The sequence below is a fragment of the Mauremys mutica genome, chromosome 3, assembly GCF_020497125.1.
Source record: "Mauremys mutica isolate MM-2020 ecotype Southern chromosome 3, ASM2049712v1, whole genome shotgun sequence".
Lineage (NCBI taxonomy): Eukaryota > Metazoa > Chordata > Testudines > Geoemydidae > Mauremys > Mauremys mutica.
Genome location: NC_059074.1, coordinates 198,467,249 through 198,482,698, shown reverse-complemented (window position 1 = coordinate 198,482,698; position 15,450 = coordinate 198,467,249). Strand labels below are relative to the sequence as shown.

The 15,450-nt window shown below is 42.4% G+C and overlaps 2 protein-coding genes across 8 annotated transcripts in view; one reads left to right on the top strand and one right to left on the bottom strand.

Annotated features, from left to right (window-relative positions):
* SEL1L2 (SEL1L2 adaptor subunit of ERAD E3 ligase) overlaps nt 1-9,437 on the bottom strand; it is an 82,283-nt gene extending 72,846 nt beyond the window's left edge. For all 6 annotated transcript variants that reach the window (XM_045008762.1, XM_045008763.1, XM_045008764.1 and 3 more), the window contains exon 1: nt 9,112-9,437. In XM_045008762.1, coding sequence (XP_044864697.1) covers nt 9,112-9,166 — 55 coding nt within the window. In that variant the 5' untranslated portion in view covers nt 9,167-9,437. The remainder of the gene's footprint in view (nt 1-9,111) is intronic.
* A 103-nt stretch (nt 9,438-9,540) lies between these two features.
* The window catches only part of MACROD2 (mono-ADP ribosylhydrolase 2), a 1,343,640-nt gene continuing 1,337,730 nt past the window's right edge, over nt 9,541-15,450 (top strand). Inside the window, exon 1 of one of the 2 annotated variants that reach the window (XM_045009265.1) lies at nt 9,541-9,598. Coding sequence is in view for 1 of the 2 variants with exons in the window: in XM_045009263.1 (XP_044865198.1) it covers nt 10,707-10,752 (46 nt within the window). In the remaining variant the exon portion in view is untranslated. Of the gene's footprint in view, nt 9,599-10,556; nt 10,753-15,450 lie in introns of those variants that run through there. The other variant, XM_045009263.1, reaches the window with a different exon arrangement.

Sequence of the window (15,450 nt, the reverse complement as noted above, 5' to 3'; positions counted from 1 at the left end):
GGTTGTAGCTAACTAATGCTCAATACCATTTCCCAATAGGCATAATGTCATTACATGAAAACTGCACCCAGAAGTTTGAGAGTTCAAAAGGTAAAATGTAATTCTCAGCATAAATAACAAGTGAGAGGTACATTAAGTTTTAAATTAATATTAAATTTAATATCTGAAGGTATCCATGTTACTAAAAGCTAATATTTGTGACACTAGCAGTGCCAAAGCCCAAACAGAGTGAATGTAAACTGGTTTTCCAATATGATATAAATACTGGTTAAACAGTCAGAAGTAAATATCTTATGCTTACTATTAAAGAGCACAGATCTACATTGGAATTCTTTAGCATGGACTTTGCGCCTGCACAGAGTCCCGTTGAAATCAATCAGGGGTCCATAGAAGCAGATCTTGATTCCGAATTTGGGCCAAAAATACTTTGTTAAAATATTACTTTTATTATTGTTATTTAAACAAGTTGTAAACCTATTTAAAATTTTTGTATATCTCTTTTACAGCACTAGTGTCACAAATTAAAACACTTTTCATTACAGAATCAGAATTGATAACTTTAATTATACTCTTCAAACTTTCAAAATTCTGGGCTGAGCAAAAAAGCTGTGACTTTCTTTTAAATTAGAGCAAAATTGGAGGAAGTAATTTGAACACAACTCAAAGTTAAAATAAATGTTCAGTTACATTACATAATATAAATCCTTGTGTGTAGCAAAAAAACCACTTTCTCTAAAAACTAGTTGATAGTATCTAATTGGAATCGTGTCTTCACCTTACAATTTGTGTTTTATAATTGTGATACACGTAAATGCAAGGGGGAAAATGGGCACTACAGTCATTTATCATGCAGTATAAAACTAACAGCTTTCTTCCTTTTTGTAGCATATAATGCAAATTTAACAGATTTAATTACATTGTATAACTATTTAAGTACTATTTTTAAAGTGAAATATTAAGTGTAGAGTACTACACAACTCATTTAGCATATAACTTTTGCAATTAAATTTTACAGGGAATCTGTACTTCACAAGCATACTATATAAAAATGTTTTTATGATGGCAACTTCTAGTAACACTTTGTTTTGACCGAGAAATGAATAACTTTTAAATTCCCTTCTCTTTAAACATTGACAACTTTCTTGCAAAAAGATGGGTATTTATCTGTATTGTAACTGTTGCTCTTTGAGAAGTATTCAACTCAGGCATACAGGCACCCAGCAAACTGAAGCCAGAGAACTTTGCTTAGCGGTATCCATCGAAGCAGTGCCTAGCCTTTGGACCTTGTAGTCCCTCCCATGGCTATACAAGGGCAGCGGTGCCCCAAAACCCCTCAGTTCCTTCACACTGGAATCCATGTCTGGAGGCTCTGAGATGGAGGCTGGATCATGGAATGCATGTCTGCACCCACGTTTCAAAGAACAGCAGTTACTATACAGGTAAGTAACTCAACTGGAATTGCTCATGTCAGAGAGAGACCTTCGAATTCATAGAGACTTGTACGGCCCCAGTGAACTCCATTTTTTGAGCTGGAGTCACTGCTGACTTTGCTTTGTTCACAATCAACTCCAATCAATGAAAGAAGTCCACAGTGAAGTGGACATGACTGAGGATTTATTCCTCAGATCTGCCTCTCATTAGCCAATCATCTATATAGGGGAAGACATGAATTCCCCTCCTTCTGAGATAGGCCACTACCAGTCATGCATTTGGTAAAGATGCATGGGCTGGATGGCAGGCCAAAGGAGAGTACTGTGTACTGATAGTGTTTACTGGCAACAAGGAATCTCAGAAATTTCCTGTGGCCTGGGAAAACCACCACACAGAAATAGGCATCCTGAAGATCGAGAGCAACAGACAAGTTGTGATTTGATGGGGGAAGAATAGTTGCCAGGGTAACCATGTGGAATCTCATATACTTGATGTATTAGACTCACAGACTTTAAGGTCAGAAGGGACCATTGTGATCATCTAGTCTGACCTCCTACACAATGCAGGCTACAGAATCTCACCCACCCACTCCTGTAACAAACTCCTAACCTATGTCTGAGTTACTGAAGTCCTCAAATTGTGTTTTAAAGACCTCAAGGTGCAAAGAATGCTCCAGCAAGTGACCCATGCCCCAAGCTGCAGAGGAAGGCGAAAAACCTCCAGGGCCTCTGCCAATCTGCCCTGGAGGAAAATTCCTTCCTGACCCCAAATATGGCGATCAGTTAAACCCTGAGCATGTGGGCAAGACTCACCAGCCAGCACCCAGGAAAGAATTCTCTGTAGTAACTCAGATCCCACCCCATTTAACATCCCATCACAGACCATTGGGCATATTTACCTGCTAATAATCAAAGATCAATTAATTGCCAGAATTAGGCTATCCCATCATACCATCCCCTCCATAAACTTATCAAGCTTAGTCATGAAGCCAGATATGTCTTTTGCCCCCACTACTCCTCTTGAAAGGCTGTTCCAGAACTTCACTCCTCTAATGGTTAGAAACCTTGGTCTAATTTCAAGTCTAAACTTCCTACTGTCCAGTTTATATCCATTTGTTCTTGTGTCCACATTGGTACAAAGCTTAAATAATTCCTCTCCCTCCTGATATTTATCCCTCTGATATATTTATAAAGAGCAGTCATATCTCCCCTCAGCCTTCTTTTGTTTAGGCTAAACAAGCCAAGCTCTTTGAGTCTCCTTTCATAAGACTGTGGAAATCAAGGATAGGTCTCACCTCTCCCTTGGACTTGGGGATCAGGAGGTACTGAGAGTAGAATCACTTTCCCCAGTGAAAAGGAGGAACCTCCTCTGTAGCTCCCAGAGCGCACAAAGTCTGGACCTGCTGAAGAAGCAGTAGTCTGTGAGAGGGATCCCTGAAAAGAGATGGGAAGGCAGGATGGAAAGAAACTATATGGCATACCATGATTCCACAATGGTTAGAACCCATCTGTCTGTAGTTCTTTCCCAAGCACTGTAGAAGTAAGACTGCCTGTCCCTGAACTGAGACTGGGTTGAAACATTCACAACTGGTGTGTTGCTCTTGATATGAAAGTCCAATATGCTGCTTCCCCAAAGATGGAGGATGGGCTGGTTGGGTAAATCTAGACCCAGAAGATCTTCTCTGTGATTTGTCCTTTTCTGGAGAAGCATCGCTGCCTAGCATGGTCAGATGACTGGCAAAAGATGACTGGCTAAGAGCAATACTGCTTATGGTGTTGCTGACCCACATCTCTTTGTGGCCTGGGTGTTAAACCCCCAAAGATGGTAAAGTATCTCAAGAATCCTTAAAAATGTAAAGTTGTCATAGATCCACAGGTCTGGTGCTCTCGCATGGCTCTGGAACAGTCTCTGGGAGGACACCGTTAGAGTGTTAACCCCCTTACGGTCATATTCTTTCACTGGAGTAAGCCCCTAGGCTTCACCATCTCCTAGGTACGAACTTTGGAGCCTTCAGCACCCGTTTCACACTGTGAGTTTCCCTCACATTGGCCACCTGAGGGAGACTTGCACACCTAAAGGGAGCAATGCATCCTCAACCTCTTTAGACTGGAGTGACTCTCAGACAGTATTGTAAAAACAGAAGGGTTTATTAGATGTCTGGAACACAGTGCAGAAAGGTCTTAGTCAGCATCAAGAATAGAAATCTATAGCATAGTCCGCCTGGGTCAATCCTGAGCCCAGACCCCCTCTTTGTCTCCAGTACAGAAGAGAATCTTGCTTCCAGCAACCCATACTGCATCACACCCAAAGGGCCCCTCCTCCATCCTTTGTTCTGATTCCCAGGCAAAACAGGTCACCTGGTCAGCCATCTTAGCTCTTTTTTTCTCCTCCTTTTTTGCCCTACTCATATAAAGCAAAGTTAGCAAGAGTCAGACTACGAGAAAAAATCAGGCCCCATTACAAAGCAGATGCCTATGTAGGTTCACTATCCGATACGTGAATTAAGTATTCACATAAACATATTCCACAACACCCCCAATACAAGGTTATGGTGTAAACACACTCCCCAAAGATGATACCGGGACACACTGACCCCTCTAAAGATAAAGATGATGGATAGAGATGTTTTGATTGAACCAGCATGCATAAGGTAAAGGATGGTAATTAACCACGTCAGAGGGGCAATATGTAAATTCTGCCTTATTCAGTGCACAGAATAGATGGTGTTCACTTAATAATGAGCTTTTCAGTATTTTGTTTTATTTTCATAATTCAAAGTGTGACCCATGCCTTACTTCCTACATGATATTCAAACCCTGCTCCGAAGACAGAATTATTAATTTCCTTATGAGCTTTTTTATGACACTTATCACTAAAGCATCTGAGTGCTTCACAACTTTTAATGAATTTATTTTCACAATACCCCAATGAGGTAAGGGGATGGTATTACCTCCATTTTACAGATAGGGAGCTGCAGCACAGAGATTAAGATAAAAAGTTTTCACTAATTTTGGGTGCTCAATATAATACATCTAGGACCTGATTTTTCAGTGTACTTGGTATTATATAGCACTTACATGTTTAAGGCACAACTTCACAGACTTCAGTTGCAGCTGTGAATGCTCAGCATTGCAAATCAGGTCCCAGGTCTCAAGTTGGGCATCCAGAAAATGAGGAACACATAATTAGTGACCATTTATCAGCTGGAAACTCTTCCCCCTGTGGGAAAGTGTACTCAGTGATAGAAAAAGAGTGCTTGGCTGCCAAATCAGCAATCGAGAGCCTGTGGTACTACCTCCTAGGAAACAAGTTCACACTAGTTACAGATCATGCTCCCTTATGTTGGCTGAATGTGATGAAAGAAACAAACCAGACATGAGATGGTATTTGTTGCTACAACCATATACCTTTCAGATACAGCACTGAGCAGGAAATTTGCAGCACAACACCAATTTTTCTGTCCAGGAAGGTAGCCTATGCTAGTCAGGGCAGGGCTTCAGTCTTGCAAGGAAGATATGTAATGGGGTCTACCAAGCCCCATACTGAACATAGAAGGGGGAGGAGAGTCCCTCCTGTTTACAAGCAAGCAGCTTGGAGCTTCCAGTCGTGGAGGCAGACACCCACGGCTGCAACCAATAAAAGAAATAGGGCCTGCTGTAAAGGCAAGAGTGCAGAGAAGGAAGGTGAGGCCGAAAGGCCTAGGTAGCAAGGTGCTGAAAACCCTGCACCAGGCTGCCTCCAAACATCTAGGCAACTGGAAGAGATGATAAGCCTAGGAAGCGAGCGGCTGACAGGCTGAAAGGAAGGTGAGGCTTCAAACACGGACCTCACCGAGAACAAACTAAGGGGCACCAGCCACCAGTCAGATGAAGCTGAGGCCCCTTGAGAGGCCACCCCAAAAGGCTGTGACAGTCAGCAACCATGGAGAACAATAATATATATCTAGATTTCGATAGGTGCTAGCTGATTACTACATTTTTATTTATAAATGCAGATTTAAAATGAAACCATCAACTTGAATCTAGTTAGATAAAAATGAGTTAAAAGTACTTTCAGGTACTACACTTGAGTCCCATAGCCAATGTTTGTCTATTTTCAAACTATTTTTCTCTTCCCTGCTGCTGGGTGGAAAAATTCATACAAACAAAATAAAATTTTCTTCATATAAACAAATGGAAATTTTGTGCAAAGTATTGTCAAATGCACAAAATAAGGAAACTGAAAATGTTAGTTTAAAATGCCCCCAAGTAGGAAAAAAAAAAAGATGAGCAAAATAGTCTTTAGGAAAATTACTAAAATTGTGCAATTAGATCCCACAGACATTAAAGTAATTTTTCTTCAGGGGAAAAAAAATCTGTAGAAGCTGAAAAACATGATGTACTGACTGCATGCAGATGCAATAGCAATCAGGATTTTAAAAGTTGCAAATTTGGATATGGTGTGCTTAATGTAATTTGAGCATTAAAATTTATGTTGGCATAGAGAAATCTTGTTTTGTTTTGTTACTGTATGGTTGACAAGGTAACCTGTGAATACTCCCTCCCAACATCTTGTATCAAACCAGTATTTTTCAAGAAAAAAATATCAGTGAGTCTGATCAGATCAAGGATACTTCAGACATGTAGCGCACTATAAGTCCTAAGTTGAGCATTTGTGAAAAGCGATGATGTGCTTGTCCACCATAAGCTAGAACTTACAAAAAACTTTTTAAAAACTACAAATATTCAGTATTTGGGTATTCCTAAATTGATTGACATTGAGGACCTATCAGTTAAAGATTCAACTTTTAGCTTTGATTGCAAATGACCTGTTTTAAACATAGTGCAAACGTATTGTATATCAACACCCCCCCACCAATAAACAACCTCTTACACTGACTAGAACTATTACAGTGTCTGATCCAAAGCCCTATGAAGCTCAGTCTTCCATGGACTTCTGTCAGCTCTGGAGCAGGCCCACAGTCATTTTTGCAACTTTTTATAACAAAGACTCGATAATGAAAGAGGTCTGGAGATTAAAAGGTAATCAGTATGAGGGTTTTTTTGTGGGGGGGGGGGGTGGAAAGAGTGGAATCCATTTTTCATTATACCTCTAAAATAAATCATAATTAGCACACTAAGTTATTAACTTGATCATGTGATTTTTTTCCCCTGCATTTTAAGACCTCAGTATTATTTTCTGTTACACTTGTTTAATTGAAGATAAACTGTATTTTTACTAGGATAATGCAGTCATTTGTTACTGTCAAAGCATAATAAAAACCAGAATTTGCTACATGTCTCCAAAGAAATTTGATTTAGATTTTGCAACTTGATACATCTTTGCTCCCTGAATATCAATATCTTGTGAAGCTTTGTTTTTCAACATGTCCGAGTTTTAGTTTATAAAGACACATTTTGCACACTTTTTCACACATGCAAATTATTCATTTTATACATCTTACAGAAGATGTCCAATTTTTTCCTGCACTTCAGTATCTCATAATGCTCATTTTTGAAGAACTTATAGGAGGACTTGATACCATTAAAATATTTTCTTTGTGATTCATTATTTTATTTCTGCATTTTTGCAGCTTAAAAGTAAATGGGAAAATAAAGATTGTCACAACATTCAACAATTTTTGGATGAATTATTTAAAAAGAGGAAAAGTCCAAATTTGCTAAATTGTCCATGACCTTTTAGGTTGTTGGTCAAGACTGACAGAATGTTGTACTATAGAGAAGCCTGATCATGGGAGATTGGTCCTGCTTTGAGCAGGGGGTTGGACTAGATGACCTCCTGAGGTCCCTTCCAAACCTGATATTCTATGAGACTATGAGTCACGTAAACACTTATGCAAATGAGTAATTTTGCTCAAATGTGTAAAGTTACTTATAAGCATAAGTGGTTATGGGATTGGACCTAAATATATGTATTTGACTAATAATGAGAATGCATATCTAAGTGACAGTGTCAAATAGTTTTTGCCCTAAAATTTAGGTTTTATTTATAAATTTTATTTTGTTAATTAAGGCCCTGAGCCTGCAACTGAGTCTGCATGTGTGGTCCCCTGCTCCCTCTGTAGCCCTCTTGACTTCTATGGAGCTCTATACAGGCATCCACCTTTACCCATTTCATTGTGGGATCAAAATTATTGGCCTTGATCATCCAGTGTGATCCATGAAGATGGAACCTTACGCCCAAGCACAACAGTACAAATGAAGTCAGTTGGGCTCTGAATGGATGCAGGGGTTTATCTATGCAGCTTTCATTGAGGAGTTATTTTTGCCTTACTGTTATAAAAGTAATTGAAACAAAATTTGGTGTGTTTACATTTAAATATTTCCTTGCAGTGTTTGCAATCTAAGCAGGCAGCACTGTTAACTACAGGAATTAGAAAGTGAAACTGATCTGAAAGTAACTACAAACTGTATGTTTCACTTAATCTACTGCACCCAAGCTAGGAAATGGAAAGAGTAAACACAATTTATTATGGCTAAATTACATTTTTCAAAATTATTTCAGAGTTAGGGGTTAAAATCAGTATTTTAAAATAAATTTCTCTATTACAATAACAACACAACAGATTGACTGACTAAATTTTTTTTAAACTACTACAATATTATATAGTCTGTTTGCTGGTTGTTGTTTTGTTTTTTCATTTCTCTCAGCTTTGAAAGTCAGGTAGAAAGTTTCACTTTTCTTTACACACTTTTCACTGATATTTTGTCTCATGAACTAATACAGTGCTGCAATGTTGGGTTGCAAATGGTGCAGGGGAATGTCTATGTGTGTGTATATATATAGTAAAGTTTATAGTCCAGTGTGCATTTTAAATTAAATAAAATTCTGTTTTAGATCATGATAAAAATCTATTTTAAAATCTAAAAGTTGGGTCCCAGGCACTAAGAGCAAAGATTTTATTTTAAAAAATGAAATAACTACTCTTGTCCCAAACACCAAACTCTCAGTTGAGTGATCACAAAATGTAAATTTGACATTGCTCAAGCTAATTTGTGGCCTGCGAAATGCAGTGCAAAGAGGGTAATAGTTATATGTTGTTTTTTCCCCAATGTCATATTGATTTCTGAAGTCAAATGTCACAAAGGTAAGCAGCTATAACAGAGGATTAGGTTGGGTTGTGTGTAACATGGTAATACAAGATTATAATGTTCCTCCATCATCATAATCATCATCATATATATTTACAACTGTCATTCTATTGTTTTGCAGTGGCTGCATTTGGTGGGACAAATTCTGAAGGTGGCATAATTCTTGGATGGTTAGGCACCACATTATTATTAAAGTGATGACAGTGAAATGATCTTAAACTAATCTCACAAATTTTAATTACCGGTAATGATGACACAGGGTAGGAAACTATAGTTCGAGTGCACAAGAACCTGAAAGTTAACCAACCACAAAGTGTATTTTAAAACACGGAGCTCGAAATTTTCAAAAATGAGTGTAGGTGCCCAACAGGTGGAGAGAACAGACTTGATTTTTCACAAGGGCTGAACAATAGGTGCCCCAGGAAAAACCAAACCCCTGGAGTGATGCCTTAAGTTGGGCACCCAGATGTGAGGCACCGAAACTCATGAGTCCTTTTGTTAGCCTCTACTTGTTTTCGTACATCAAGTCGCTTGCTCGCCCCGGCTTTAAGGAGGGGAAAGCTGCTGGAGTGCAACGCCAGATACCTACTGTGCACTGAGACCAGGAGGGCCAGCAGCAGCAGCGCCACACTCAGAGCCTTCATCGCAGAGCAGCTCCTGCTGCTGTCAGTGTCACTCTCCCCCAGGGACCCCGCATGGGGCAGGGGCCGCAACCGACACCTGCCCCCGCCCCCAGCTTCAGGGCAGGGACGGGCTCCCCCCGAGGCCCCTCTTCCACACACCCAGGGCAGGGACGGGCCCCAGCTCTAGGCGCTACCGGCCGCGGCCACCTCAAAGGTCCGAGCGCCGGCCGAGCTCCTCCGCTCCCGCCCGCTCCCGCCGCAGGCTCGGCCCTGATGCGGTTACTTAGCAACCGTTTCCTCACTCGCGGCCAATCCCCGCCTGCCGTTCCGCCTGACCTTCAACCCGGAAGTGAAATCTCCGTTCACGGGGTCTAACCGAAAGGGCCGAGGGCAGGCAGGCTCCCGGGCGCGGCGCGGGTGCCAGGGAGCTGCCTGCAGGACGCCCCGTGCCCGGTGAGGGGAGGAGCCGGCCCGCGGGGTGACTGGGTGGAAGCCGCAGTCAGTAACCCCGGTGTGTTTTGGGTGGGAGCCCCCCTCCTCCCAGAGCCGCTTCCCATGGGGCCCGGGGCGCGCGTGTGTCAATTGCTGTGGCCTCTTCCCGCCCTCCGCCTCGGGGCAGGGACGAGCCGCACGCGGGCCCTTGGCACGTGAGCGCGACGCCGTGACAGAGGGGCAGGACCCCCCCGCCTCCCCCCGACTCACAGCCACACCGGGGGGGGGGGCGCAGCAACAGGCCAGCGAAGGCTGTTACACAGGATCGCCTCCCGCCTGTGAGCAACGTGTCGCACCTAAGCACAGACGGCCGCGGGCGGGGGGGGAGAAAGGGCTGAGATATGCCGCCGAATTGGGGAGGGGGGGAAAGAGAGATGAGTCACAAAGCAGCGGTGCAAAAAAAAAGCCTGTCCGTGGGGGCTGGGGAGGATGACTACTCCGGGGACACCCCCACATTGCAGTCAAGCGCCCCCGGACTATGGGCAGCAAGGGAGTCCCCCCCCCCCATAAAGAAGGGCGCTTGGGTCAAGGGAGGGCATCTCCCCTGGAAAGAAGAGGCACCTCCCTACTGCTCCCCCCGGGGAGGGAGCCACCCAAGTGTTTCCCTCCACCCGTGCACAGAGAGGGGACCCACCCTGATCCCCTTCGGACGGACGGGGACGCCTCAGAGCCGCCCCGCTCCCCCACCCCTTGCCCGCGAGGAGGGAATCGCCCCGCGGCGAGGGAGCCCGCCGTGGCCTGAGCCGACTCGTGTGCCCGGCGCTGCCCCGTGGCCTGCCCCTTTAAGGCCCCTCCCCTCGGCCGCGGCGCTGGAGTCCGGGTGCTGTCGGCGGGGAGGGGGCTGATGAGCGGCGGCCGCCGGAGCCAACGGGCTGCGGGGAGGGAGGCGGGCGCTGCGGGGGTGTCGGGTTAGAGCGAGGCGTGACCCACTTGACAGGCGCTGTGAGCCGCAGGGCAGGAGCGAGCCGGGCAGGGGGACGCAGGGGACGGCCGCCGGGTCAGCGATTTCCCCCCATCTCCGGTGAGCCTGGGGAACGTGCAGCTCAAAGCCGCCGCCAGCCACAGCACCATGTACCCCGGCAACAAGCGGAAAAAGCTCTGGAAGGAGGAGAAAGGTACCGGCCCCCCGCAGCCCTCTCTCAGCCGGGCAGGGCACCCTGTCTCCCCGCCGGGTGGGGGGCCCCTTTCCCTGCCCGCCCGGGGGGGAGGTACTCCCTCCCCTCAGCCCTACCTCTTGCCCTGCCCCCCTTTCCTAGTGGCCCCCCCCGTCTCCTGAGGGGCAGCGTAACCCTCCCCCCACCCCGGTGGGGCAGCTGGTAGGTCCCCTGGTCCCACTATCCTTCTTGCTGGGGGGCAGAGTCTCTTCCCTCTCCTCCGTCCCAGTCCCCCTGCTGCTATCTCGGAGGGACAGTGTCTCAACCTGCCTCGTTGTACTAGGGGAATGGTTCTCCTGGGTTTTGAGCCACCCCCGTGGCTCTTAGGTGTGAGTTCCCCAGTTGCTCTTATGCCTTGAATTTCTCTATCCTCTTCCATCATGTGTGGGCAGTGCTGCTGGAACTCGGGGTTCTGGGGGTGCTTCCCCACCCCCTGCTTGAAGTAGTACCATGGTTGTTCCAGCACCCCTGTTTATGGGTCACCCCCCACTTTCCTGTGTGCTGCACCTTTCACTGGGGTATGTGTCTTCTCCAGCCATCCCTGTGTGTGTGTGACAGTCTGGCCATGAGCTTCCTTTCTTTTCTTTGGTATATTTTTGCTGTCTTTCTCAAACAATCACCCTTTCCTTGTATGTGACTTCTCCTTTTTCTTGCGTTCTCTCTGTCCCTCTCTCTTCCTTTGCATGACTGTGGATTCTCCCTCTTCCTAAACCCTTCTTCAAGCCTCATCTTTCTCCCAAGAGGCTATTCCAATCAGCATAAGCACATATTTGTATTGTGTGTGTTTAAAACAAAACTTGTTTTGTTGGTTTTTTACATAGGGATGACGTTGTGAAATAACTGCACTGCTTGGGGGGGGGGGGCATGAAGTAGAGTGTTTATCCCTATCCTTACCCCTATTCTTTTTTCCCTTTTTATTTTCTAGATCTAGGTAGGAAAACACATCTGCAGTGCTACTTATCATAAAACAGACATAAAATAGAGAGAGAAGTCTGAAACAATGTCAAGTGTCTAAAAGTACAATAGATATTTTTTTTTAAGTAGCTGGGGGAGGTTGGAGAGAAAAAAGAGGGCTACATAGAAACAGAAAACTGAACACTTCAATGGCCCTAACTGAAGGAAACATTTTGAAACCAAATAAATTTAAATCTTAACTGTATTTTTATCAAATGCTAGTTTTGACTGAGAGGCCATTTAAAATGGAAGAAGAGAAAAAGGTGTTAAATTGGAAAAAATACAAGTGAAATATTTCCTTTATAAACTACTCTGTAGAAAAAGTAAACATTCCATACAATGTATGTAAAAAGAACTAAAACTGATTCTACTGCTATAAAGTTAGTCATATGAAAGGTTGGTATGTTTCAGGTAGGTGAGAAAGTTATATAAGATACTAAATTAAGTGTTTAATCCAAACATAACTCCACTTTAACTTACATGGGTTTTTATTGTTGTTTAACTATTGAACACGGATAGTAGCTTAAATAAAACGTATTGATCTTCTTGGCACGAACCTTGCAATGGCAGCTAAGTGAAATCTTCATGGTAGAAAACAGCTGAGTCCCCTCCTGTGAGAAATGTTTCCCTTTTAGTAAGGGAACTGACTTTTTTTAGAACTGTATCCTGCTTTGAAAACTCTGTCATCAATCTAACAGGAAAGTTTTTTTTCTTCTTCTTAATTGGATAAAAAGCAACTTGTCCACAAACACAAAATTACCATCAAACTGATCTTGCAATTTTGGTCTTATTGTATTGACTGTTTTGAAGGCAATCCAAACATACACACAATAATAGAAACAGTACAAAATCCTGTTACCAATATCAACTAATATAAATTTAGTTCAGTTGTTTAGCCCTGGAAACACACATGTTGACCTTCTATTTAGTGTTCACATAAAATAGAAAAACTACACTCTTAAGCAGCAAACAAGTATGACAGACAAATGTAAAATATTGTTCTCTTTTTCATATTTTGTTGTTGCTGTTTCTTCTACTGTAGGATTCCTATAATTTATTATCAGTAAGATAGTACATGGAAGCCAGGGCCTTGTTGTGCTAGATGCTGCATGACCATAACAAACAGCCGCTACCTGAGAGAAGACTAAGTCTAAACATAACTCCATGGGGGGGGGGGGGGGAGAGCAAAACAAATACATAATCAATCTGCCTGAGGCTAGCCCAACTTTTTATGTTTCACTTAAATGTACAAGTTATTTATGTGGCATGGGCTCTACAGGCAAAAACTACTTACATGAGCTGAGATTTTTACCTTGCATGCCTGATGCTATTGTTCCTACTTGCAGTGAATAAAATGACAGTCAAATTGTGATGGGCACTCTTAATTTTGAGCTCCCTTCTGTTGCTGAATATTTATTCAGTATCTTTAATACATGATCAAGCAATACTAACTTCCTACAGAAATGTTAAAGGGATGCACTTGGTTTACTTAGAGGCATGTGGGGAGGGGAGAGTTTTATAAAACTTAAAACTATGAATGAAATAGGGACTTCACATTTGCAGGCAATTACTGTACCAAAGTTGATAGAAGATCCCTAAGCCTGAGCAGCATTCTAATAGGAATCTCAGCACCTTTCTATCTCTGGCATTTGTCAGGGGAGCTTCTCATCAAGGGTTTATATCCTGGATTTGGTGGTGAGGGATGGTCCTATTTCATCATTTCTGTTGTCTAGTAAATGTCCTTAAGGCTTGATTAATCTCTCTTGCTTTCTTTTTGTAGCTGTGTTGGTCCTGGGATATGAGAGAGACTGGGTGGGTGAGTTGATATTTTTATTGGACCAATCTCTGTTGTTGAAAGAGACAAGCTTTTGAGCTTACATACCTGAAGAATAGGGATAGCTCAGTGCTTTGGGCATTGGCCTGCTAAACCCAGGGTTGTGAGTTCAATCCTTGAGGGGGCCACTTAGGGATTTGGAGCAAAAATTGGTCCTGCTAGTGAAGGCAGAGGGCTGGACTCAATGACCTTTCAATGTCCCTTCCAGTTCTAGAGATTGGTATATCTCCAATTATTTATTTTTATTTAAGAAGAGCTCTGTGGAGCTCGAAAGCTTGTTTCCTTCACTAACAGAAATTGGTTCAATAAAAGATGTTACCTCATCCACCTTGTCTCTCATTTGATTACTAGATGTCAATACTGCAATGTCTGTATTGTAGATGCCTAACTTCTGGATGTGTATATATAGATAGAGATGGATATAGATATTTCCTCCCCTGGTTGTCTTCCTACCAGGTGATTGCCTGCAGTGTCTGTCTGTGACTGCTGATCATTCACAAGCTGCAGCAGTGTGAAATTGACCTTTTTTTCCTTTCTGTTTCACTCTTTACCTGGATCTTACAATTTCATGTTAACACAAGAGCCAGCTCTCTGCAAACTAAGGAAAATAACACTTTATTGATTCAAATTTGAAAGGTGATATATACAGCTATAGGTATTTAGACTTTTCTGAGAGCTTAATTTTAACAGAAACTGATAGTTTAGGACTACACTGCTCCACACAAGTAAGTTTCAAGCCCTGCTAGTAATAAAGACATAGAATAATTTTGTTTCTTGAAGGCAACAACGTCACTTGTACTTTTTTCACTAAAATACAGTAGAACTGTTTGTCCTGCAGCTCTGAAGTTTTGAGTGTGTCTATAGTACCAATTGATCTCTGCAATTTGAGGTTCATCTTTCTGTAGTACCTGTAGCACATGTGAAATGTTGTATTCTGTGCTCTCAAGGATTAAACAAACAATTGAATTACATTGAAATTTTATTGAATAATAATCTAATTACACTGATTCATTTTTTTTTAAATTTTCTTTCTAAAGGTCCAATTAAGGTACATAACCTGGAGGATTGGAAAAAAATACATAATGTTTAAGTTGGTTTAAAAAATATTGCAATGTAAAAATGTTTATTAAAGGAGACTCCCTCTCATTCTAGTGAGAAGTCAAACTGATTATTGGACTTCAGTTTTAGAAATTTCTAAGTATAATTTACATCTCCTGAAAGATACCAGTGTTTATCTGAGCAGTAGTCTCTCCATCCTGTTGAATCACTGTGCCTCAAACATGATCTGAAAATAAAATATTTAGACGAAGAGTAACTCCTTCCCTATGTCTGTCTTGTCCTGGGCCTTGACTAAGAGCAGCAGATATGATATTGGACTAAGATCTCAAGAAGGAAAAACATTTGGCTGATTCAGATAATGTTAAACATACTTGTATATGAAAACGAACTAAATGCTTTTAGATGAACTATGTAATACAAATTAAGTTTACTTGTTACTATACCCAAATTATGCTTATATGGAAAATGACTGACTGCCAGAGGCTAGACTTGAGTACAAGAGAACTGGTGTGCTCTGCAGTATTGCGCCACTCTCTTTTTATGGAAGGGAGAATTTATATAATGCTGTAAAGAAGAAAAGGGGTTAAACAATCTTATAACATTTTATATAGATGAAATGGCTTCCTTTACAAAACCGGGATTTATTATGCTAATAGAATACAGAGGTTGAAATGTATTTGTCTGCCTTTCCTCTCACCCATATGACTTTGGCATGATAGCAGCTGCAACCCTTCCATTTCATTTGGATGGAGTATACCCACTGAGGTTTGTAAAAACTCTGGAACCTGGGATGACTCTTTTGGCCCGCTCCC